General features: G+C 42.6%; 2 protein-coding genes across 2 annotated transcripts; both read left to right on the forward strand.

The window, feature by feature from the left end:
• The first annotated feature begins 2,450 nt into the window (after positions 1-2,450).
• LOC139463420 (rho-related protein racA-like) lies at positions 2,451-10,399 on the forward strand. Its single transcript, XM_071244678.1, has 11 exons — positions 2,451-2,488; positions 2,631-2,817; positions 3,355-3,523; positions 4,184-4,320; positions 4,503-4,602; positions 4,832-5,022; positions 5,498-5,687; positions 6,156-6,386; positions 6,530-6,636; positions 7,215-7,454; positions 7,714-10,399. The coding sequence occupies exons 2-11, from the start codon at positions 2,635-2,637 to the stop codon at positions 7,924-7,926; spliced, it is 1,761 nt and encodes a 586-aa protein (XP_071100779.1). The 5' UTR covers positions 2,451-2,488; positions 2,631-2,634; the 3' UTR covers positions 7,927-10,399.
• Positions 10,400-11,111: 712 nt separating this feature from the next.
• LOC139463878 (rho-related protein racA-like) lies at positions 11,112-22,304 on the forward strand. Its single transcript, XM_071245288.1, has 11 exons — positions 11,112-11,174; positions 13,400-13,586; positions 14,553-14,721; positions 15,396-15,532; positions 16,056-16,155; positions 17,222-17,412; positions 18,040-18,229; positions 19,045-19,275; positions 20,015-20,121; positions 20,770-21,009; positions 21,534-22,304. Exons 2-11 carry the CDS (start codon positions 13,404-13,406, stop codon positions 21,744-21,746), a joined length of 1,761 nt encoding a protein of 586 aa, XP_071101389.1. The 5' UTR covers positions 11,112-11,174; positions 13,400-13,403; the 3' UTR covers positions 21,747-22,304.
• Positions 22,305-26,598: the final 4,294 nt, after the last annotated feature.

Consider the following 26,598-nt stretch of genomic DNA (forward strand, 5'->3'; position numbering starts at 1 on the left):
AACATGAATAAATAATCACGAGGTGTTGTGTAACCTATTAGCTCAATAATAGGTCCGCATGTTTTGTAATACATTGATTTGTTTGTTTGTTGTTTAACGCCGCACTCAGCAATATTCCAGCTATATGACGGCGGTCTGTAAATAATCAAGTCTGGACCAGACAAAAACAAACGATGACATGCATCAACCACGTCAGCGAGCCTGACCACCTGATCCCGTTAGTCGCCTCTAAAACAAACTCACTCATGAGAAGTAATCAGAACAAGGATCGTTATTAAAATGGAGGGACATGGTTGAGTGTCTGCCATTCTATACCCAAGGAACAGATAGTGCAATCAACAGGTTTGCCCGGCCCGAACAGTCTCGATAAAGTTATCATATTGCTGATTGCTCCTAAAACAAAATTACCTTTATCCAATCACCCAGGTACAAATTCTCACATAAAAGGACGGGGAAACCAATGCCTACCCGTATAGAGGAACTCCAGCACGTGTGTGAATGTGGCGGAAGTGATGTCAGCGCTGAGTTGAGTAGTCACGTGACCTGGCTTTGTCTTGCAGTCTGTGTCGGACACAAAGGTGATGCCCTCCACCTTGCCCGAGTTGAGGTCCTTCCCGCTCATGGCCTCTGTCCCCTTGACATTTGCCAGCTGGTTGGTCTGAAAAAAAAGTGACTTTTCTTTAATATTTAGATACAAAATACCATTGATTCAAACCACTACTGAAGGGCCATAACTCTGTGCCTTCGTCTTGTACTTGGCGGGACCTTGGAGTAGTACAGTGGTTCATTCTCACGACAAAGACCCCGGTTCGATTCTTCACATTGATAAGTGCGAATGTGATGATTGAGTCTGTTGACGTGACAGGTTGCAGAATATGACCTAAACCCTAACGCATTACGCCTATTCATATAGTCCTTGGACCTCTGCTATTCACAATTTACATCCTGCCAATTGGAGATATCCAGAAACATTCTTCTACCTCTATGCGGAAAGCTTCCCCCTGACTCTGTATACCTTCATATTGGTGACACCACTGTGTACCCATCTGCCTGGGCCCGTAATCTGGGAATCATCTTTGATTCGACAATGACCATGGACACTCATATTTCACTAACCAGCAGAGCATGCTACCATAGCATCTATAACATCAGTAAAGTCCGCCATCTACTTGATACTCCAACAGTTAAATTGTTGATGCAATGTCTTGTAACCTCCAAACTGGATTACTGCAATGCATTGTATGCTAACTCTTTGCCTTTGAATCTGAGAAACTCTGCTTCTAAGGAAACGTTTAAGTCTCTCCTCAAAACCCACTTCTTCACGTCAGCTTTTCAATAGATCTCCTGATTCTTGGCATATGTACATAGACATTACTTTTTAACTTTGTCACAGCTCCAGTGAGCAACTGTCGATGAATATTAGGCGCTTTACAAATCAATGGTTATTATTATTATTATTACTTTTATTATAATTATATTTTTTTAATTATTATTATTATTATTATTATTATTATTATTATTATTATTATATAATTAATACCTTATAAATTTGACAAGTGATTACTTTCTCATGTGTCTTAACCAAACTTGAATGTATCTGAATTATGCACACAAACATGCATGAACACTATACTATACAGATAGATAACTTACATTAATCACCTAAACTAAACACGCTCCAATATTTAATTTAGTCTAAAGTATACTAATGTATAAATAGTATACTACAGTTATTATCTTACATTGGTATAATATGTCTTCGTGGGCCTAAAAGTCTTGAAAAGCATAATGATTCAAAATTCAATCAATGAAATATTTTATGGATATATTTTCAGCTACATCTGCAAAACCAGATATTTTACTTTCAGAAAAACTACGAGCCTACACATAAACTAAACAAACGCACCTTAGAACAATATATTATTTGTGGTAGGCAAAAACAATTTAATAGCACAATTATATCTTTAAAGCTTTGGTGCGGTCGGGTAGCCTAGTGGGTAATGCGTTCGCTCGTCACGCCAATGGTACCATGTGTGAAGCCCATTACAGGTATCCCCCGCCATGATATTGCTGAAATAATCATTCAGTTATGCTAAAAGCGGCGTAAAACTAAATTCACTCACGCACTCACTTTAAAGCTTTTCCCATGATAATTTGTTTTGGATAAAATCCCAGACACTCACCACCTACAGACTCTTCAGGGTATATAAAATGATAGGCCCTTAATGCTGAACTCACTATTGTACAGCCTCGAACTGTGTTATAAAGGTTCCATTGTTAAACGTCGAGGTGTCGGCCATGACAGTTTAGTGCGTCATCTACTTTCTTTCATGAATGTTCGCAAATAATATCTAAACATAGTAACAGGAACCGAGACCGCGATAGGCGTGTATTATTATAAGCTGGTTTATAAAGGTATTATATCCACCCGGTATGTTACTTCAGCTTTGAATCAGTGTGGAAGAGCGTCGTGAGATAAAGCCTCAAGGTACATATGTTATGTTGAAATGTAGACATGGTTATCCCATGGCAATATATTTGACACAGGTATCATATTAAGTTTGGGACCGTAAGTGTAGTGTTGTTGATCAAATCCTATTCGGTAGTTTACTAAACTCTTGTATTGACAGCTTCATGAAAACTTTCAAACTGGTGGCTGTCGGTGACGAAGCAGTTGGGAAGACTTGTCTTCTAATTGGGTTCAGCACAGGCTCCATGCCGGAAGAGTACAAGTCCACGGTCTTTGACAACTACAACTCAACACTCGTGGTCGACGGCGAACCCATTTGCCTGGGACTCTGGGACACAGCCGGGCATGTAAGTTTCGTTTGTTTGTTTTGTTTGTTCTACCCCGTATCATCGGCAGGTAAAGTAATCGGATCAATTGGCAGACTGTAGTCGGGGGTGTTAGGGTGTTGGGGTGTTGAGGTTAGAGCTGATGGATCAGCATCACATTGTTTTTTGAGAAGTTAATAAGGATACACTGACAGAATAATTCTAGGAGAGGAGAGATCTAAGGTGACAACTCTACTAGTCGATGCCAACTGCATTGATAAAAGCTTCAATCGGGTCAATTGGCATTCTGTAGTCCGGCTGGAGGGGTGGTGGTGGCGGTGGGTGGTGGTGCGTGGCGGTGGTGGTGGTGGTGGTGGGGGGGGGGGGGGGGGGGGGGGGGGGGGGGGGGGGTAGGGGGGTTGAGTGGTAGTAGTAGTGGTGGCGTGAGGTCCTGATCATGAAGAGAAAAGAGAAAGTGTTTATCATAAAACCGTAACAGTATTAATGTAGCAGTCATGAACACCTTCATTTGTCCTTTGTTTCTTGAAATTAATTTAGAAGTATTATTTATATCTCCAGGAAGATTATGACCGGTTCCGCCCCTTGTCCTACCCCCAGACCGACGTTTCCCTCGTGTGTTTTGATGTCACGAACAGAGAATCCTTCGAGAACATCCGTAAGAAGTGGTACCCTGAAGTCGATCACTTCTGCCCTCATACGGCAACAGTAATCGTCGGCTGCAAGACAGGCGAGTGTTGTACACGGCGACGTATCGATTCGAGTGGTCAGAGGTAGAGCACTACTGCCCTCTGCAGGTCAGTCTTTGACCACCAGCGACATGTGTTGTACAAGGTGACCTATTGATTCGGGTGGTCAGGCTCTGTGACTCTGTTGGTTGTGAGTCATCGTTTCGTCGCTCATAATATCAACCACGGGTCCGTAGGCATTCTGCCATTCAAGCTCCTTACAACGGCGTCCCGATATGTATAATAACGCAGATTTTGATGTACGTAATGTGCCGGAGCTAAACCTAAACACATTGTTGTGTGGCATTATGGCCACAAACAAACGATTTCAATCATGATCAAATTGTGATAAATGAAAACATGGCTGTAAGATAAATTCGCTGAAGGCATATCTCTCGTGGAACACGACCAGACCACACAGAGGGTCCGTCAAACCGTATTCCCCTCGAAGTAAGCTGACAACTTATATACAGTAAACTATGTTTATAACGAACACGCTTATGACGAACTGACGGATATAACAAACATATTTTTTTTGTCCTGACCATGTGCTGTATATATGCTGCAAATATACTCATAACGCACAACGGTAATTACGAACTAAAATTAGTGATTCCTTTAAGTTCGTTATAACCGTAGTGTAATGTACATTGTTATTCCAGACTTGCGTAAAGGTATCGGTGACAAGACAGCAGTGTCCTACAGAGAAGGCTTAGCATTAGCTTGGTCATTGGGAGCGAATTACTTTGAAACAAGTGCCCTGGCTATGACAGGTGTTGAAAAATGTTTCGAGGGAGCCGTAAGTACGTTTGCTTATGTGTTTTTTAAATGTATGCAGACCCCACCCCACCAGATGCATTAATTTCACTGAATCCCGAGATATTTTGATTGTACAATATACTGTTGCAAATAAGTGTGACCTCACTGAAATGATGGATTGTCTCGTATGTCATTGGTGAAAGATGCATGGATACCTTTCAGGTCAAATTTGGATTTAAGTATCATGAAGCCCTGAAGAAGCGAACCAGGTTAAGAAAATTCAAGAAACCTCTGCCACTTCCTCCAGCGAAGCCACCTGCAGGTATGTACACTCTGCTACATCAACAGTAACTGACCAATAGCCGAAATAAGATTGTAGGCACTGTCCTCAGTAAAACAACAGTGTATGAGATATCTGTACGACTTTACATGTGTAACTGATGGATTCAAACTACCGTTTGGTCGATGCCTGGCATCGTGAAGTATTACTGTATAGTTAATATCTTCCATGCGTCAGGTATTTGTTGATAATCATCATGATACCACTGTAGAGCCAGCCCCGTTGCCGGAGATAGAGGCGTCCAAGTTTGCTGAACACTGGTACCAACTCCTGGAGAACCCCAAGTTCTCGGACGTCACCTTCCTCCTGGGGGACAGACATCAACTGGACGCCCACAAGCTCCTGTTGTCCTCAGCGTCAAAGTTCTTCGCCCAAATCCTGCAGCTGCCATTTACTAGAAAGGTAAGGGTTCGTTGTGATGTTTCATTACCAAAAAACGACCATCTCGCTAACGAACCTGGTCTGTTTTCAGTTTGTCTTTTTCTTGTTAAAAACAAATAATATGGTAACATTACAAAATGCCTTTATCTTTACTTTATCCTTACTTTATCAATATTCCAGCAACATAACGTCACGTCACACATTGTGCGAGTCTATCCTCAACTTAAGGATTGTTCTGGGCTCCATTTGGAATTTTTTTATTTTGTATATATATATATATATATTTATTTATCTATTTATATAATGTACATCTATTTCTGGGATTAATGTCAGTCTAACATTGTTTCTCCACATGGCGAAATGGGTCCAGACTCTTTGGCGTGACGAACGAAAGCTTTTACCACTTTAATAACCCGTGGTCCACAAACGACGCATATATGTGATCTTTCATCTGTGTTTTGTACTTAAATATTCAACAGGTAGTGTTTTCATTCAGACCAAGAGGCTGACAAAGGTCAAGGAGACAGAGGTTATAACCTTGGATGACCTCAACTCAGGCAAGGTGGAGGGCATCACCTTTGTGTCCGACACAGACTGCAAGACAAAGCCAGGTCACGTGACTATTCGGCTCAGCACTGACATCACTTCCGCCACATTTACACACGTGCTGGAGTTCCTCTATACGGGTAGGCATTAATTCCCAGTCCTTTTCTGTGTTAAATAGGACGAAGTCGAGTTTTATGCAGTAGTTCAAAGCTGTATAAATGGTCTTTGCAAAATCGAGTCCAGGTCAAGCAAACAGCTGCTTTATAGCACAAGCAAAGGCCCATATCATCGGGGTAAGATGGCAAACAGTTAGCCAGGTCAGATTTTGTAACCACTCGGTCTTAGGTGTTTTCGACCTGGATTAGGATAGAATGGGGCCTTTCTCCTGACAAAAATAATGTTACGTGTCGAAGTTACATGGCATTTGTATGTTGTGGAACTTCCGAGGTCATGCAGTCAGAAGGAAATACTGTGTTTTTTCCACATAGTGAGTAGTTTCTGGTTGCCAAATACTTGGTCTAGTTCGAGTCTCTGTGAATTCCATCTCAGAAAATAGCAGGCGCACGTTTACAGGAGTCCATGAGAACATTTCCTTTCTGGTTTTAAAGGAACTCCCCGACTATCGGATGATGTCAGTGATGAACACCTTGAAGACCTCATCAGGGTGGCCAAGATATTCAGACTTCCCCAGCTGATGACGATTTGCCGCAACGTGTTGAACGACGAGGATATCCTTAATTCCACAATCAGCGCCTTCCTCAACGACGAGACGGCGTTCAAGATGAAGGAGCTCTACTTCAACCAACCAGAGGAAGCTGATGTGGTTTTCGACATTGGAGGTAAAGGCGGGCACTACCCCATTGTAATTTCAATGTTTTTGGAAGCTCATGATACTATGTGTGCTTGTGTTTAAACGATTATGTAACTTTGATGGTCTGTTTCGTGCTGGATACTTTGTGAGTCCGGAGGTCATCTGATTTAGGTTTCGAGGTGTACGCACACAAGGTTGTCCTCATGTCTCGATGTGATGTCATGGCCGCCATGTTTGGAGGTTCTTTCATGGAGGCTTTTCAGTCTGGAATGTGCAAGGTATGTCCTCGCATCTGCAAATCATCGTGAATATTTATTATTAATCTGTAAAGTCGGCACGGTAATATAATTATTGATTTGTACGTAAACAGACACTCAGTGGACAAAGTGTAATTTTATAGAATTTTTTTAATATATTTGTTTGTTTGTTGTTTAACGCCGCACTCACCAATATTCCAGTTATATGACCGCGGTCTGTAAATAATCGTGTCTGAACCAGACAATCGAGTGATTTACATCATGAGCATCGCAACTGGCATACGATGACATGCATCAACCAAGTCAGCGAACCTGACCACCCGATCCCTTTAGTCGCATCTTACGACAAGCATAGACGCTTCTTTTTGAAAGTATGCGTTGCTGAAACCTGTTCTCCGTCTAGATCTTCATGGGTCGTGATTCTAGATTATATATCTATTCTCTTAGGACATTTGTGAAGAGAAATGGGTCGTACATTTGTGTAATGTGAAAGCTCTTCAGTTTCCCAAAGTGTTAAAAGGATAAAGAATATGATATATTAGAAACTATATATTGATTGTTAGAAGATGAAATTTAGAAATTCACTGGTTTTGTTCCAGGTGAAGATTCCAAACACAAGCTGCGAGTGTTTCCTTGCGTTAGTGGAGTATATCTACACGGACCACGCCCCGATTGAAGGTGGTGATGCGGTCGGGATATTAGTCCTGGCGGATGAATACTGTCAACCTCGCCTCGTGAACCTGTGTGAGTTATACTTCACCAAGGAAGTTGACCGGAGCTGTACCAAGAACATCGAGAAATCCAACGTTGACGTCATCGGCCTCCTACTGACAGCACAGGTAGGGTTATATTACATTATGAAGATAACGCTATCGAGACACTCATTTACTTAACTTTTACATCGTTTCAACTTTCAGAAAACATGAAAGTCTTCACCAGTAAACACTGGTGTAATTGATCAAGGACGTGGGCAGTTGGGTAGCCCAGTCTACTATTTGTCCGGCATGGCAAAGACCCGAGTTCGATTCCCCTCCTGTAAATATATGCAGCCAGTTTTTGGTAGCCTTACCTCTGCTTGCTTGTTACGTTTTTTTGTAGCGCTGCAACGCCGCGCAGCTGTCTAAATGGTGCCTGCACTTCATCTCGTCCAACTACATAGCGTTCTCCAAGAGGTCAGAGTTCATCATGTTGAAAGGCTACAACAAGGTATACGTGGAGGAGAACCGATGGCCGCCAGTGGCCTACCTCAACAAGGTGGAGGAGTATGAGAAGAAGGTGTCCAAACTAGGAGGACTGTGTTCAGTCATGTGAACAATTTCATAAACAGACTCATCATTGGATGTTTATGCTGATCGTGTGCATCACATGGGAAATGTCCTATCAGGTGACGCACTGCAGTACCCGGATAGGAATTACTACACGTTCATTATGCGGATGTACGAAACAATAACATAGCTGTGATATGTCTGTGAAATAGCTGTGATATGACTGTAAAAATAGGGTTTTATATGACTGTAAAATAACAGTGAAGTTGAGCGACTGAGTATTGTTTTATACCACTTCTAGCAATATGCCAGCACTATCACGGTGGTGGACACCAGACATGCTGTGAAATATATGTTTTATAACTGTGACATAGGTGCGATATGATTCATCTTCCCGAGGTAAGAGAGTTAACTGACTATAAAAGTCCTGTTTCCAATATTGCCGAACTAGGCTGGTATTATGGAGTAATGATAAATTTTGGCTGGACTATCGAGTTTGTGCATAGTCCAATCAAACTGGCGCACCGTAATCGAAATCCGGTTCGTAAACTGTCATGCAGATTTCGGTCGATTGCAGGATTTGCAAAGCATGTGCACCGCCAACTCGATATCAACAGTTATTTTCCAAATCTTTTCATGTTTTAAATCAAGGTGCTCACGTGATTTGAAGCATTTCGCGATTTAAGACCCGTTTTATCACAATAGAGATCTTGATAATCGATCCGATCGTTTTGACTTGGCGCCACCATTTTGTGTGCGGCAAACGCAAGTGATACGAGAGGTGGAATCTGATTGGTCCATAGGAGAGGCTTAGAAGGGACATAACTGGTAATAGCCACTGGTGGCGCTACGATCGAGCCCAGGAATTCCAACCTAGTTCGCCAAGGGTGGAAACTGGACTTTTATAGTCAGTTAACTATCTTGCCTCGGGAAGATGGATATGATTCGGAAGCAGATCTGTGCTGTAGCAGTGCCGTGTGGAAAAGCTTTGAAGTAGCTGTGACATAACTGTAACATTGTAACCTGGAGCGATATGCTGTTCCCAGGAGTAATTCTGTCGTTATTGAAATGTTCTTTTTAAAGTTCAGTTTTAAAGTTTTCAGACAGTGAAACTACGGTTATAACGAACTCAAAGGGACCCCTATTGCGAGTTTGTTGCAACCGTAGTTCGTTATAAATATTTCGGCCGTCAGACATCTTGGATCAAAACAGGTGATCACATGTATGCGCAGACTTTCCTCGCGTTTGGGAAAATGTATACACAATGTCTGCCATATCCATGACCAGTATATCCTGTTGTATATAAACATGGCTACCTACTTACATGCATACTACTTTAAGGTCTACTCGATTCTTTCATAATACTTTAGTTATTCGATCATGAAATGGACCGCTTCAGAAGTCTAGTGGTAGAGCGTCAGCCCGGAGAAAAGTAGCGGAGTGATAGTGATAATGTAGTTTAATATTTATAAATCCTCGATAATGTACAGTCGGGATTTAAAGGTTTTACAAAAGATGGATTGTTGAACGAAACAAGAGAACAATTGATAATTGCTGAAATGATTACATGGGCAACAGCAGAAAACAATTCTATTTGTCTTTGCTGTAAGAGTATGTTTAACTCCACCACGAAAAGACCGCCTCCGTGGTCTAGTGTGTGGCTGCTTGTACTTGTCCGGACTGATGCCGATTTATAGTGCTAACTCGCTGAGATACCATGCCGCAGTTTAACATGAATTCCCCACTCAGACACAGTATACTGACTCCGAGCCGACCAGTCCTTGTTTTAGCCCCTTAATGCCGAGCGCCAGATAGGGTAACAACAAGTTCCATCTTTTAACGACTTTTGGTATGACGCGGTCGGGGATCGAACCCCGGACCTTCCGCTCTCCGGGCGGACGCTCTACCACTAGACCATGGAGGCGGTCTGGATAGAATAGGTCTCCAGCAAGGTATAAAGGTCGTAAAAGGAGACCAAAAGGATCGGATGGTCAGACTCGGTGACTTGGTAGATGACGTGTCATGTATCCCGAAGTCGCGGATGGTTGCTCACATATCAATCACTGGATTGTATGGTCAGTACTCATCGTTATAACTGTAATATTGCTGAGTGCGGCGTTAAACAACAAACCAAACGAATCGCTCTTATTTGGCAAGTGATTCAACGGCACCGAGATGTTTGGGACAAGTGCAGCAGGATCGATATACAGAGCTACGGACCGGATAGCGATCTGCAGCTGGCTGTATGCGAAGTAGATCTAGATTTAACATTCCCAGTTGTAGTTGAAAGGCAATAACTGGCATCGGATTAACATGTCCAGGCACTAATCTGTAATCTATTCATCAATAAATGTGAATGTACAGTTATTGTCGTCTTCATACAATGTTCAGTGTTCAAAAACAGGAAGAATAGCTTTCATTTCCTTAAGATGGCATGAATCCGTTGAGGAGAGAGTGTAAGAAAATATTGCCGCCAGTGCAGTTCCGGTAACATTGATGATATTCCCCTCTCTCCTACCCAGAATTCCAAGTACTTCTGCCACGGACCAGCGACATGTGACGATGTCAGATGTCACATCTTACAATGCATTAAAGAAATTACATGTATTTTTCATCCGTTTCATTTTTGAAAAGTCTACACATGTAGATTAATATATGTCATGAAATGGTTAACTTTCACTGAGAAAATGTCTTTCTACGTGTAAAATGTTTACGCTTGCGAATTCATCCTTTGTTCACATTGGTTGTACGGCTCTTGTTATCAAATCCCTATGGAGAGCTAGTGGAATGCTCACTTTGATGTGTAAAGATGAACAAATATATATTATCATTCTCTTCGCTGTTGTTGTAGTAACATACCCACAACTTAGGCCAAACAATGTGTTAAAGCGCACTGAAAGGCTTGCATTAGGTCAGTCTGCTCTGATTTCAAAATAAGCGCGTTTGTTTACAATCAAGAGGTCACGAGGAATGCAAATAAGCCTGAGACAGCGGTGTCAGTTCTGCACGCATGGTTTCAACGACCAAACATGTCATATTGATTCTGGTCAGCTTTATACTGTAGTCCCGAGATTTCGATGTCAAACTGAACAAGGAGGCGGCCATGGCAGCCAACAGCGCCACCTACTTCCTCTGACGAATGTCCACAAATAGAATCTAAATATAATAACAGGAGACGCCAACACGATTGGCTGGTATTTTTAACTCATATCCCTGGTTCATATAGGCATTATACGTCAACCTGCTTTGTTTCTTAAATTTGGCAGTGAGATACGGTGTCCGGAGACAATACTAGTAAGTACATTTCATGTTTACACGCATGTCTATCTACGTTTGATTTGTTTGGTCTCCGATCTGGTTAATTCAGTTCAATATCAGACATTGGTGTTCTGCCCAAAGGATGCTATCAACATAATTCTGTTTACATTCTGATGTCATTTTACCTAAGTACTGTTAACACATAGGAACAAATATAGCACAAAATATGTAAAGAGTAATACCTTGTTAGCCAGTCTGGACCTTGTAAACACGGAAACCTCGCTTTCCAGACGGTCTTGTTTGGAACACCTATCGCAACATATGTATATAAGTTTGTACTTATTTGTTTGTTATTTAAAGCCGCAGCCACCAATATTCCAGCTATACGACGGCGGTCTGTAAATAATCGAGTCAATCAAAACAATCCAGTGCTTGAAAACATACATCAACCAAGTAAGAGAGCCTGACCACCCGATCCCGTTAGTCGCCTCCAGATCCCGTTAATCGTGACAAGCATAGTCACCTTTTACGGCCCCGTTATATATATTACTACCGACAAAAAATAAGGGAACTTGAAAACATGCATCAACCAAGTAAGAGAGCCTGACCACCCGATCCCGTTAGTCGCCTCCCGATCCCGTTAATCGTGACAAGCATAGTCACCTGTTACGGCCCTATATATATATATATATATATATATATATATATATATATATATATATATATATATATATATATATATATATATATTACTACCGACAAAAAATAAGGGAACTTATAATTCGAATGTAGCAATCGTTCAGAAGTACATTTACAATACAGTGGCGTTGCATCTGAACGCACCATGTGATCATAAACATCACGTGATGCACGTCACACAGAAACCCAAGTGAACTCTCTAATGAAATGAGCTCAGCACCTCTTGAAAATGGCTCCGAGACAGTTTCTCAATGAATAGACGAAAGTGAGAGTACGACAGTGGGATGTGGATGGCGTCAATTTCCCAAGTTGCATGGAAGTTTGGCAAACGAAGTGTAATTTCTGAGGGACAAGTATCGTTAAACAAATAGGACTGCAATGAGACACTGCTGTGGCAAGCCTTAAAATGACACATATACAATATCGTCTCAATACACCAATTCTGCAAGCAAAACATTCAAATCTGCTCCTGTTATCAATAGAGAATGCTGTACAATAACAGGAAGGCGAATGTCAATATCTACCGTTTAAAACCGACTCTATGCAGTCCCCTGAAAGCAAGACCTCCTGTGAAGGATGTGACCCTAACAGTTTACCATAGACGAAAAGGATTAGGGTTGCCTAGGCAACACCAGGGGCGGGATGTGCGCCAATGGCGCTACACCGGGTTTACATACGATTCAAGGTTTCCCTTCGATTCACAGATGGCAGAAAACGTTGTTGGCGAGGTAGCGGCGAGCGGTACGCCAGGGCAACAGTTCGTGACCATGATCGGTATGGGGTTTGTTGTGTCATGATGTGGGGTGGTATCACACTCGACAGGCGAACTAATTTGGTTACTGTGAATGAACATTTGACAAAATCTTGCATCCTGTCGTTGTTCCATTCGCTAGAATTATCGGCAGGAACTGCACGATGACAATGTCAGACCACATCGCGCCGAGGTCGTCACCGATTATCTCCGGCGAGAATCGGAATACCCCTGACATGTCCATAAAAGAGCATCTGTGGGATGTTCTCGGGCGAAGAGTGTACGCCAGCACCCGCCAACGTGGCCCAGATTGGGTAGCTCTTCAGGCGGAATACCAAGGGCAACAATACGCATGTTAAACAACAGTATGCCATCAAGCAAGGCATCGTCCAACATGGTGGACACACCAGAAATTGATCTACACCCCCGAAATTAATTTTACAGACATTTATCGTCATTACTCCTCCACGATAATTTTATCAGTTCCCTTTTTGTGTCGGTAGTCTATATATTTACAGCAACATTAGGGCAAAACCCGAATTAATTCAGTTTCTTGACCGTAAATCCTTTAATGGTCTTGCAGGAATTTAATCATTAGGGGTGGTGGGGTAGCATCGTAGTTAAGGTTTCGCTCAATACGTCGTATGCCCGCGTTCGAATCGCCACATACATACAATGCTTGAAAACCAGTTTCTGGTGTCCCATTTCTGGTGTTGCTGGAATATTGCTAAAAGCGGCGTTAAACAATACTCACTCATTTAATTGTTAGGTTTGTTGTTCATTCCATGTTTGTAAATTCTTGTTTTGACAGTAATATGAAGGCAATCAAGCTAATTGTTGTCGGTGACGGTGGAGTTGGGAAGAGTTGTCTTCTCATTGCATACACAACAGGCTCCTATCCGGCAGGGTACATCCCAACGGTGTTTGACAACTACGACGCCAACGTGATGGTTGACGGTGAAATTATAAGCTTAGGTCTCTGGGACACAGGCGGGCAGGTAAAGTAATCATAATCAGCTTAAATGTTCATCATAATACTCATAAAAAGGGCCCAATACTGTAAACTGTCGTTGTCATTAATACAAGAATTATGGCAACACGTTTACATCAGACAGACCAATGGTTGATAGTGTGAGCGATCGTTGGAATATTTTATCCTCCGATTTTGTCAATTCTTAAATCGTTTGCCTCCGATTTTGTCAATTCTTAAATATTGTTACGTATTACCATAATGTAATTCATACTGTTGCGAACATACTCAGTTTCCATGTTTTCAACAATATACAACGTTGAGCAATTGACAGTAACTTTAGTCAAAACGCCCCTGTAAAAATATGGTCAAAATGGTCAAACTATCCTACCAAAAAATATATAACTCGCCATGCATTCTTGCCTTACAATATGGGAGTTAGACTGAAGTAATACCTTCTTGTTTGTTTGTGTTATTTACGCCTTGATAAGAGGAATCAGTGACCGCTTTTGTGTAGGTTAACGCCTCATTCAGCAATCTCCCAGTTTATATGACGATTGTCTTTAAATAATATAGTCTGGACCAGACAATCCGGTGATTGACATCATGAGCATCGATCTACGAAATTGGGATACGAGGACATGCATCGACCATGTCAGCGAACCTGACCACCCGATCCCGTTAGTCGCGACTTATGACAAGCATGGGTTGCAGAAGATCAATTTTAACTAGGAACCTCACGGGTTAAAATCAGTGAATGATATTATGACGACCGTCGGGTGAAGATGACACATTAGCAATCAAGTCACAACGCCTGACCACCCGATCCATTTAGTCACCTCCCACACTCAGTACGGGTTCCATTCACAGAGAAACTGTTTTCTTCAAAGCCCAAATATTAGATGACAGATGGCACAAACTTGACGATAAAATGTCCTTTGATGTTTTTTTTAAAAAAATCCTAAAAGAAGCTTTTTTCTGCTAATATCTCCAGGAGGATTATGACCGGCTCCGCCCCTTGTCCTACCCCCAGACCGACGTGTTCCTCGTGTGTTTTGATATCAAGAACAGAGACTCCTTCGAGAACATCCGTGAGAAGTGGTACCCTGAAGTACAGCATCACTGCCCGAACACGCCAAAAGTAATCGTCGGCTGCAAGACAGGTTAGCAAAGGCCTTGGTACATTTTAACTAAGGTACAAAACTAAGGGGTTTTGTCATTGGCAAATGTTGAAACTTTCAAAGAACATTTCCTATCATACTATTTTAACATCATGTAACAATTTGACATGATGTCATTTGACCTGTTTGTGTTTTTCGATGAAGGACTTTAATCGATGTCTAACCATTAAACAAAGTATATTTGTTTTGTTTGTTTGTGTTGTTTGACGCCACACTCGACAAGATTCTAGCTATATGATAGCGGTCTGTAGATAACATGTCAGGCCCAGACAGTCCAGTGATTGGCATCATGAGCATCGATCTACGCGATTGGGATACGATGACATGCATCAATTAAGTCATCGATCCTAACCACCCGAACCCATAAGTCACCTCAAACGACAAGCATGAGTTGGTGAAGACCAATTCTAACCCTCATCTTCACGGGTTTCAAACCATGTTATATTACTTCTAAGAAGTGTTTGCACCACACACAAACACTGAAGATGGCTTTCTGAGCCATGATGCCATGGGGTTCCAATGTAACACATCTGGAAACACAGGTATCACGTTCGCTATTAATATTTGTTAAGTAATAGCTTCGTATTCATTTGACGGCCATCTTCCCCAAATGACTTTCATTATTTTCATTGCCTTTCATCTAACTTTTGTTTCAGATTTGCGTCGAGGAGACGGGGATAAGACCACGGTAGCATTCAATGAAGGCGCAGCATTGGCTTCGTCACTTGGAATGACGTATTTAGAAACAAGTTCTCTGGCCTTTACAGGAGTGAAGGAATGTTTTGAGAGAGCTGTAAGTAACCTTTACTGAAGCTTCAGAAATAATACATGAATATTTGAGAAAACCCAAACGCCGAAATGAATTCTCCTATTCCAACAAGGCATTTTGAAGCGCCTTTCACCTGGACCATGTGTTTATATCAAAAGTCTATTAGAAAATAACATAGAGTGCGTATTATTATGAGCACAAGGCTCAGGCACATTGATTCAAGAAGCTTTAAATATTAAACGTCAACTCCAGAGAATTCCATTAGGCGTAAAAGTCAAATTAGTATTATATTAATGGATAATTAAATCAATGATGACACCAGGTGTTCTCGAAAAGCCACTTGTCTGCTAGCTCAAATGTCATTGTTTGTCAGGGGAGCAGTTAACAATTATTAAGATAAAACAGAAACAATGTCTCACACAGGACACGTGCTACAATGTCGAGGCCTTGACTGAAGATGCGTCTAGATCGTGGAGCATAGACCCCGATTAATAGCTATTGTTCTATTGCATGTAATTGTTGTTTCAGGAATATGTCACTCTTTCAGATTAAATTAGGATTGAATAAGCCATCAGTACCGAAGACTTTCAACATCTTTGGAAGATTCAAGAAACCTATGCCTCTGCCCCCGGTGATGCCCCCTGCAGGTATGCACACACTACTACTCTAGATACACTAGAAGATAAATACGGCTGGCTGGAACAGTGTTCAGGAACACTGGGTGTGTGATGGAACTGAATGTGGAAGGGACATACTTTCCGAAGACTATCCTCTCTGTTAATTATCTCCCTTTCACCGAATGATATTGATAAAACGGCTTGATCAACATTGTCCATCTTGCTTAGGCAAGGACGTAAACTGACTATTCCATCCTTGCCGAACTAGGCTGGAATTTCTTGACTCGATCGTAGCGCCACCAGTAGCTATTACGAGTTATGTCCCTTATATGTCCTTCCTATTGACCAATCAGATTCCATCTCTCATATCGCTGGCATTTGCTTCAAACAAAATGGCGGCGCCCAGTCAGGACGATCTGACCGATAATCAAGCTCTATATTGTTATCAAACGGGTCTTACCTCACGAAGTGCATGTAATCACGTAAGCAGCTTGATTAAAAACACAACACTTGGCCACCTTGATTTAAAACATTAACAGATTTGCAAAATATCTATCGACGCCCAGTTGGTGGTACACATGCTTTGCAAATCCTGTAAATCTGCACATTGAAACCATGTTGTTTACGAACCGGATGTCTAGGTCGATACGCGATTCTGATTGGACCATGTATAGACTCGTCAGTCCAGTCAGAATGTAACTCCGGAATTCAAGCCTAGTTTGGCAAGGGTGGAAACTGGACTTTTAAAGTCAGTTAACGCCCTTGCATCGGGAAAATAGTAGTGGTGAAAAAATAACTGTTGTCAATGTTCGTTTTTTTATTGTCTTGATACTATTGCAGGTAAAGTCTAACACTGAAAGGGTCAAAATCAGGGCGATTTTGAAATTCAAACCCACTGTCAGTGATCCTGGCACTGCTAAGGGCGGGAACCACTGGCATCCTGCTTTTACAGATTAAACCGATAAATTCGTTTTAGTGCTTTTACAATGACTGTCACTGCAAAGCCATGTGATATATTGATTAGTTTTTGTAAACTGTAAAATCAATATTGTGAATGCTTGTGTTATTCGTATCAATTACCATGCTACTATTATAGGCCGGGCCCCGTGGACGGAGATAGAGACGTCCAAGTTTGCTGAACACTGGTACCAGCTCCTGGAGGACCCAAAGTTCTCGGACGTCACCTTCCTCCTGGGGGACAGGCATCAACTGGACGCCCACAAGCTCCTGTTGTCCTCAGCGTCAAAGTTCTTCGCCCAAATCCTGCAGCTGCCATTTACTAAAAAGGTAATGGTTCATTGTGGTGCTGATGTAATATCGCTCTTCCCACTAATTGACATATTCTTTTGAACCCGTGAAGATCCGGGTTAGAACTGGTCTTCAGCAACCCATGCTTGCCGTAAAAGGTGACTAACGGGATTGGGTGGTCAGGCTCTCTGACTTGGTTGATGCATGTCATCGTATTCCAATAGCGAGTGTCGTTGCTCATGATCTCAATCACTAGATTGTCCGGCACAGACTAGATTATACACAGACCGCCGTCATATAGCTGAAATGGTGCGGCGTCAAACATCAAATCAACGAAACGACCAACATATGCCTTTGATGTAGAGTGTATGTGTATTCTATAATAACAACTGGCATTAGTACTATGGTATTTTAAGAAGTCTCATTTACAGTCTTGATAGAGACACGATTGACTAATTGAGTGTGAGTTTAGGTCGGGATTAGGAGTATTCCAGCAATATCGTGGGGGCGACATCAAATATGGACTACATACTATTTACCAATTGTGGGAATCGGTTCTGGTTGTTTTTAGGCGACGAGTCCCGACAAAGAAAAGAAGGAGAGATATGTTCTTTGGAGATGCCCTTCAAACAGTGTTCAAATATTCAAACTACGTTTTTTGTTCAGACCAACCAGCTGACAAAGATCAAGGAAACGGAGACCTTGACCCGGGAGGACCTCAACTCGGGCAAGGTGGAGGGCATCACCTTTGTGTCTGACACAGACTGCAAGACAAAGCCAGGTCACGTGACTATTCAGCTCAGCGCTGACATCGCTGCCGCCACATTCACACACGTGCTGGAGTTCCTCTATACGGGTATGCATACTTCGTTGCCGCCATGTTCTGTGTGAAATGAAACCTGACACAGTGAGTGAGTGAATAATATGTCACACTTTAGTGAGAAACCTTCCAGATATTACAAAGCGGCATGGGCCCAGTTTCACAAAGCGATCTTAGCTTCAGGATTGTCGTAAATCTATGTTAAGGCATTAAGTTTTGGTCGTCTTTGAGCTAAGATCGCTTTGAGGAAGGCGTTCCGGTAAGCAGTCGTGTTCGTCCAGGCGAACTAGTGGTTGATAGAAAGGGCATCGATCTACGCAGTTGGGATACGATGGCATGCATCAATCTGGTCAGCGAGCCTGACCACCCGATTCCGTTAGTCACCTCTTACGACAAACATAGTTGCCTATTACGGCAAGCATGGGTTGCTGAAGACCTTCCCGGATCTTCACGGGTGTAACCTATAGTGGTTAATAAGTTCATTCGTCACGCCGTAGGCACGGGGTCTATTCCCCACTTTGATACAATTTGTAAAACGTCTCTCTCGTCGTAATATTGATGAAGCCAGTTGTTCCTGTGCCTACTTGTTAAACATTAGGTCCGGGGCACGTCCCTTTATGAAACCCTATCCAGAAACATTAAATTGCTAAAATCGCAAACAAATAATACACTTCTAACCAATAAATTATCCTTCATTTGTTGGAAAGCATCATGTTACCATTGACAGACGTTCTGTTTTACAGAAATTGCCAAATACTTGGTCTAGAAAGTAAAATATCAGGTGTAAATGTTTACAGGAACCCATGAGAACACAGTCTATCTGTTTTACAGGAGCTCTATCTGTTTTTCAGGAACTCCCCGACTGCCGGATGACGTCAGTGAACAATGCCTTCAAGACGTCATCAGGGTGGCCAAGATCTTCCGACTTCCCCAGCTGGTGACGATTTGCCACAACGTGTTGAACGAAGAAGAGGTCCTCAATCCCAGCATCGGCACCTTCCTCAACGACGAGACGGCGGCCAAGATGAAGGAGCTGTACTTCAACAAGCCAGAGGAAGCTGATGTCGTTTTCGACATTGGAGGTAAGGATGTTTGATAGACCATTGTCATCAGGCTGCTTTAGGGAATCTCTTGATATCATTTATTTATTTAATTCCTGCGCAATAATATTGGTGTTCAAGTTCTCACTACATCTGAGGGGGGCACGGGTGGCCCAGTCGTCTAAGGCGCCGCGATTCGCTGTGCAGAGTTGCGTCCCTTGGGCACGCCAGAAACCTATGATTGTTGGTTCGAATCCCGGTTCGCCCCGATTTTGTTTCTAGGTTTGTCAGCACCATACCCATGCTCGTGGGTTTCACCGAAGTGGTAAACGTCTGAGACCTGCATCACTTCGGGCCTTCCTCCCACATTAAGCTGACACGCAATGATATAACTGGAATACTGTTAAAAGCGGCGTTAAACCCAACTCACTCACTCCTACATCTGAGTATTAACAAGCTTATAGTTTGAAGCAAAAACTTGTAACCAGCATCACCAAAGTCCTTGTAATACTGGAATGAGTGTAAAGTGTCGAGTTAAAGTCATCTACATTGCCCACCAACGGACAAGACGCAGGGAAACCGTGTTTGTAATTGAATCAAGTTCACATGAAATAGATGGCAGTAAAACCTATTAGCTAGTTCATAGAAGTTGTTGTGGTACTGTACCCCCGTACCCAGGCCGAGGCAGGACAACGTGTCTTTATTTGGTTCAAATGGTTTGTAAACTTGAATCTTTTCCGTGCTGAAAACTGTGTGAGTCTTGAGATCTCATCTATTTCAGGGATCGAGGTGTACGCTCACAAGGTTGTCCTCGTATCTCGATGTGACGTCATGGCTGCCATGTTTGGAGGTGCTTTCATGGAGGCTTTTAAGTCGGGAATGTGCAAGGTATGCCCCAGCATGGTGGTGGTGGTGGTTCGAACTTTGTGATCGTTTATTTATGAGTTAGTTTGTGCAGCAACATGTGATCTATATTGTGCCCGCCAGCGGATTACGGATTACATGTTATATGAATGCAGGCTGACCAGCCAACTTGTATGGAGGTGTACAAGACGGTGGCACCATGCCAATCAGGCAGCTACCTTTAAGGACGTTTAGTGACAAAGTGACACACTTGGAATGGACAGTTGTTGTTTATCGATGCCAAGTAGTTGATTGAAGGTACCTTTTTAGGACGTTTTTTAATCAAAGGTATACAAATGTAGGCCCTCTGTAGCAAAATGTCATTTATTCCAACGCGGGTCCAGGGCGCGCCGTGAACCTATCCCGATTCGCCCCGATTATGTTTCTAGGTTTATCAGCACCATACCCGCGCTCGTGGGTTTCACTAAAGTGGTTAACGTCTGAGAACTATATCACTTCAGGCTTTCCACCCACATAAAGCTTACTTGCCGTGATATAACTGGAATACAATAAACGCGGCGTAAAAGCCAAATCACTCCCTCAAAACGTATGTCCTCTCTACGTATGTGTCATGTCTGCTCTTGAAACGTAATCAGACCATGTTCATGACAGAACAATGTGTAACTCTTCCAGCTAAAGATTCAAAACACAAGCTGTGAGTGCTTCCTCGCGTTATTGGAGTATCTCTACACGGACCACGCCCCGATTGAAGGTGGTGACGCGGTCGGGATATTAGTCCTGGCGGATGAATACTGTCAACCTCGCCTCGTGAACCTGTGTGAGTTGTACATCACCAAGGAAGTTGACCGGAGCTGTACCAAGAACATCGAGAAGTCCGACATTGACGTCATCGGACTCCTGCTAACAGCACAGGTAGGGATACTAAACATCATCACGATAGTGCCATTATAAATCTACATTCATTTGTATATCAGGACAGGGCACTCGCTGTACTGAGTTGCGTCCCTTGGGTACACCAGCAACCTATGATTGTGGGTTCGAACCCCGTTTCGCCCCAATTATGTTTCTAGGTTTTTCTGTACCATACCTGCCCGTTACTTTTCTCCCACATGATGCTGACATGGCGTGACAACTAGAATTCTATTAAAAACGGCGTAAAACCAAACTCACTCACTCTTTTGCATATGGTACCTTTATCATTTTTATTTTTATTTTTACACGGTTTCAAAGGTAATCTTTAGAAATCAAGATTAAGGCACCTTTTAAAAAATGCTTCCATTTGTACCAATATCAAGTTTCAGTAATCGCTCAGGAAATAACTTCAGGCATTTTATGTTATCGTATCTCCACAACGCCTTCATTCCCTTCATGGTATATATTTGAAGCTCATTCTTGGTTGCCCTGTCGTACACTGCTCTCTTAATGTTTCTCTGTAGCGCCACAACGCCGCGCAGCTGTCTAAATGGTGCCTGCACTTCATCTCGTCCAACTACATAGCGTTCTCCCAGAGGCCAGAGTTCAATATGCTGAAAGGCGACAACGAGGTATACGTGGAGGAGAACCGATGGCCACCACTGTCCTACATCATCGAGGTGGAGGAGTATGAGAAGAAGGTGACCGAGCTTGGAGGAACATGTTCAGTCATGTGAAACAGTTGGTAGGGCTCGGATAGGAATTGGCACACACGAACAACGCGCCTTATTCGGGTGTAACTGTGACGAAGGAGTCCCAAAACCTTCCTTGGTGGTCATCTTCCCGAGGCAAGGGAGTTAACTGACTATACATGTCCAGTTTTCACCCTTGCAGAACAAGGCTGGAATTATGGAGTTATATTTTGGAGGGACTAACGAGTCTATGAATAGTCCAAACAAAATCGAATCGACATCCGGTTCTATTACAGGTTTTGCAAAACATGTGTACCGTCAACTAAGCGTAAACAGATATTTTCCAAATCTTTTCATTTTTTAAATCAAGGTTCCCACGTGATTTGATGCACTTCTCGAAGTAAGAACCGTTTGATTACAATATAGATCTTGATTATCGATCAGATCGTATTGATTGGGCACCACCATTTTGTTTGAACCAAATGCAAATGACATTTGAGGTGGACTCACATTGGTCAATAGGAGGGCCAAAGAAGGGACATTACCCTTAAAAGTCACTGGGTCGCTGCAATCGAGCCCAGAAAATCCAGCTTAGTTCGGCAAGGGTGGAAACTTGACTTTTACATTCAGTGAACTACAGCGCCTCGAGAAGATTGTGGTGGTATGCGTAATGTTTTCTTGACATGTTGACACGTGGCGTTCTGAACATGACTGTATGATGACGTGTTGATTGCCCCTCTGCTACTGTGTCCTCGCATTTCTCAACAACAAGAAGCACATCAGAACTATTAACAAAAAAATGAATGCTGATATAGTTATGAGTTGTACTTTCAAGAGGTGAGCCTTCCTGAGCCTTTTGTTGCCACGCTGTGGTACGCTGTGATATGTTTGACTGGCGAAAGAACATCTACTCATTCTATTGTATCTGGTCAATGATTCCATATTGCAATATTCATTTTAGTATTCATGTGTTTATGTGCTGCGTGAGTATAGGCGATGTGTGTCGCCTTGAGTGTAAATGCTGTTTGAGTATATATGTAGTGTGTCAGTGTGTATGTGTGAGTTTACGTAGTGTGTAGGTGTGAGTGTTTGTGATGTTTGAGTGTATATCATGTGTCAGTGTGTATGTATGAGTGTACGTAGTGTGTGTGCTCGAAGTGCGCCTGTGTGAGTGTATGTGCTGTTTGAGTGGATATTATTTGTCAGTGTGTATGTGTGTGTACGTAGTGTGTATGTGTGAGTGTACGTAGTGTGTCTGTGCCAGTGTACGTAGTGTGTCTGTGTCAGTGTATGTGCTGTTTGAGTGGATATTTTGTGTCAGTGTGTATATGTGTGTGTATGTAGTGTGTATGTGTGAGTGTAAGTAATGTGTCTGTGTGAGTGTATGTGGTGTTTGAGTGTATATCGTATGTCGGTGTGTATGTGTCAGTGTACGTAGTGTGTCTGTGTGAGTGTATGTGCTGTTTGAGTGGATATCATGTGTCAGTGTGTAAGTGTGTGTGTACGTAGTGTGTATGTGTGATTGTACGTAGTGTGTCTGTGTGAGTGTATGTGGTGTTTGAGTCTATATCGTGTGTCGGTGTGTGAGTGTCCGTAGTGTGTCTGTGTGAGTGTATGTGATTTTTGCGTGTATATCGTGTGTCAGTGTGTATGTGTGTGTATATGTTTGACTCTTTCTGTTGTGTGTCAGTGTTTGTGTGAGTGAACATAGTGTGTACGTGTGTATGTGATGTTTGACGGTATACGTTGTTGGTCAGTGTTTGTGTGAGTGTAAGTGATTTATGCCTGTGAGCGTGCATGTACCTATGACATGATCTGTTGTGAGCCAGTGTGAATGTATGTGGTCTGTTTCGGTGTGCATGTGTGACTGTATGCGTCAAGCCTCTGTGTGTGAATTCATGTGACGTGGGAGTGCACGTGATGCGTGTCTATGTCCGCGCAAATCATGTATGCCTGCGTGATAGGTTCTATGACTGGTTGAGTATATATGAGTGCCTGCGTGATTATATGTGCGATGTGCTCTGTGTGCGTATTGTGTGTATGCCTGTATAAGCGTGAGTGCATGTAATGTGTGCCTGTATGCGCGTACGTGTATGTGAAGTGTGCCTGTATGAGTGTGAGTGCATGTAATGTGTGCCTGTATGCGCGTACGTGTATGTGAAGTGTGCCTGTATGAGTGTGAGTGCATGTAATGTGTGCCTGTATGGGTGTGAGTGCATGTGAAGTGTGCCTGTATGAGTGTGAGTGCATGTGAAGTGTGCCTGTATGGGTGTGAGTGCATGTGAAGTGTGCCTGTATGAGTGTGAGTGCATGTGAAGTGTGCCTGTATGAGTGTGAGTGCATGTGAAGTGTGCCTGTATGAGTGTGAGTGCATGTGAAGTGTGCCTGTATGAGTGTGAGTGCATGTGAAGTGTGCCTGTATGGGTGTGAGTGCATGTGAAGTGTGCCTGTATGAGTGTGAGTGCATGTGAAGTGTGCCTGTATGGGTGTGAGTGCATGTGAAGTGTGCCTGTATGAGTGTGAGTGCATGTGAAGTGTGCCTGTATGAGTGTGAGTGCATGTGAAGTGTGCCTGTATGAGTGTGAGTGCATGTGATGTGGGCCTGTATGCGCGTACGTGTATGTGATGTTAGCCTGTATTATGCGTGTTTTGGTTAAAGATGCTCAACATGCGCAAGGATAACGTGGGTGGATTATCAAATATCATCTTTGCCTTTGACATGCCCAAAATATCAACGTGTTATCCACGACTGCTTTGTCATGACAATTTCTTTCGGGTTTTAAGTACCTATATGTATGTTCGTAATAAACCTGATAATTTACATTGAGATGTTTTTGTTGGTAAAATGTCGTAATTGTAGTTATGGCAGGTGGTCAGACTCGCTGACTTGGTTGATGCATGTCATCGTATCCCAATTGCGTCAATTACTGGATTATCTGGCCCAGACTCGATTATTTGCAAGACATCGCTGCGGCGTTAAACAACTAACAAACAAATATAATGAGAACAGTTCGCGTTCTTAGACGTTTACAAGTTTTGTGAAACCCTCGAGCACGGGTATGGTGCTGACAAACCTAGAAACATAATCGGGACGAAACGGGATTAGAACCCACGACCATAGCTTTCTGGCGTGCCCAAGGGACGTAGCTCTGCCTTCTGTGGCGCTTTATACGATTGGGCCACCCGACTGTATTTGTCGGAGAACATTATCGGGGTATTGTTCTTCTACACGGGATATAAAGGGACACACATCTCTTGGACCACAGCCTTTAGTAAGAATTATAATAATGCTACTGTTACAACAACAGCCACAACCACTACGATAATACACATAGCTGTGCGCAGGAACAGGAAACGGAAATATGAGTTTCCGGTGATGCGGACAAGACGAGGGTCAAGTACACCGATACGGTCTCGTGTAAACTGAACATGACATCTGCCTAATGCTGTTTGGACTTAATCTCCAGACACGTGAAGATCCGGGTTAGAACAGGTCTTCAGCAACCCATGCTTGCCGTAAAAGGTGACTATGCTTGTCGTAAAAGGCGACTAACGGGATCGGGTGGTCAGGCTCGCTGACTTGGTTGACGCATGTCATCGATCCCAATTGCGTGGATCGATGCTCATGATATCAATCACTGGATTGTCTGGTCCAGACTCGATTACCAGGATAAAGAAAGTAGCCACTTATCACGCCACCGCGGTAGAGGCTTGGAATCCATGCAATTATTATACCCTGCGGGGTAAATCCATGGAGCTCCTTTAGCTGTGTGATGGTTAAATTTAGCTTGGTCTTTTAAAATACACAGTTATAAATGAAAGTATATTGGTTTATTTAAAATTGACATTTTTCATGTAGTTACTGATATAAAAAACGATTTTGCATATATAGTTATGTTCTGTTTAATGTGTACCATTTCTTAAATATATTTATTCAGGGTAAAATCGTTTGTGTTGTTTCGCTACATTTCCCGACGCTATATCTTTTGACAAACCGCCATGTCGGTAAGAACGATTACCCCCCTTGGCTGTATATCACGTAGCACTTTTGTGCGGAGAGTGTGCTTATCGGGCTGAGTCCAAGGACAAGTATATAAGCTATAAAAAACAAAAGAGCTATATGAATTTAGGTCAAGTTCTCATGCGGTGTCAACTCAGTGAAGCACTTAACGCCTGCTCAACAATCCTTCTCACTCGTCACACGGGTATTTCAACAGATTGTTCAACAAGTATAAATACCAGGCTTCAATAAATTATAATTTTGTTAAATAATTAACTAAATTTAAAACAACAATAACCTTTCCATATTCACCAGAAATATCTGCTGAAGGTAGGGTCGACTGTACGATCCCGACTATATCATGAGCATGTATTTATAAATCACTATCAGAGTGAGTGAGTGAGTTGGGTTTTAACGCCGCTTTTAACAGTATTTCAGTTATATCACGGCGTGTCAGCTTGATGTGGGAGGAAAGCCCGAAGTGATGCAGGTCTCAGACGTATAACCACTTCGGTGAAACCCACGATTACGGGTATGGTGCTGACAAACCTAGAAACATAATTGGGGCGAACCGGGATTCGAACCCACAAGCATAGGTTTCTGGCGTGCCCAAGGGACGCAACTCTGCACAGCGAATCGCGGCGCCTTAGACGACTGAGCCACCCGTGCCCCCTACTATCAGAAAGTAAGGTGAACGTATAATGCCCCACCGGTGTCCGGTAAAACAAAGGGTTTTGTAGTAGAGCCTTGTCATTGTTTGTCTTCATTATTACATATATGGTGTTTGGTCAGTGTGCAAAGTTGACAACAGTATTGATCCAAGTTGCTCACTGTTTTTAACGTATCCATACCGTTTTCACTGTGGGTTTCAGTTGCATGTGGTTTATTTCTTCGTCA

Source organism: Haliotis cracherodii, unplaced genomic scaffold (genome assembly GCF_022045235.1).
Source record: "Haliotis cracherodii isolate W230 unplaced genomic scaffold, xgHalCrac1.p SCAF_16, whole genome shotgun sequence".
In the NCBI taxonomy this organism is placed as follows: Eukaryota; Metazoa; Mollusca; class Gastropoda; order Lepetellida; family Haliotidae; genus Haliotis; species Haliotis cracherodii.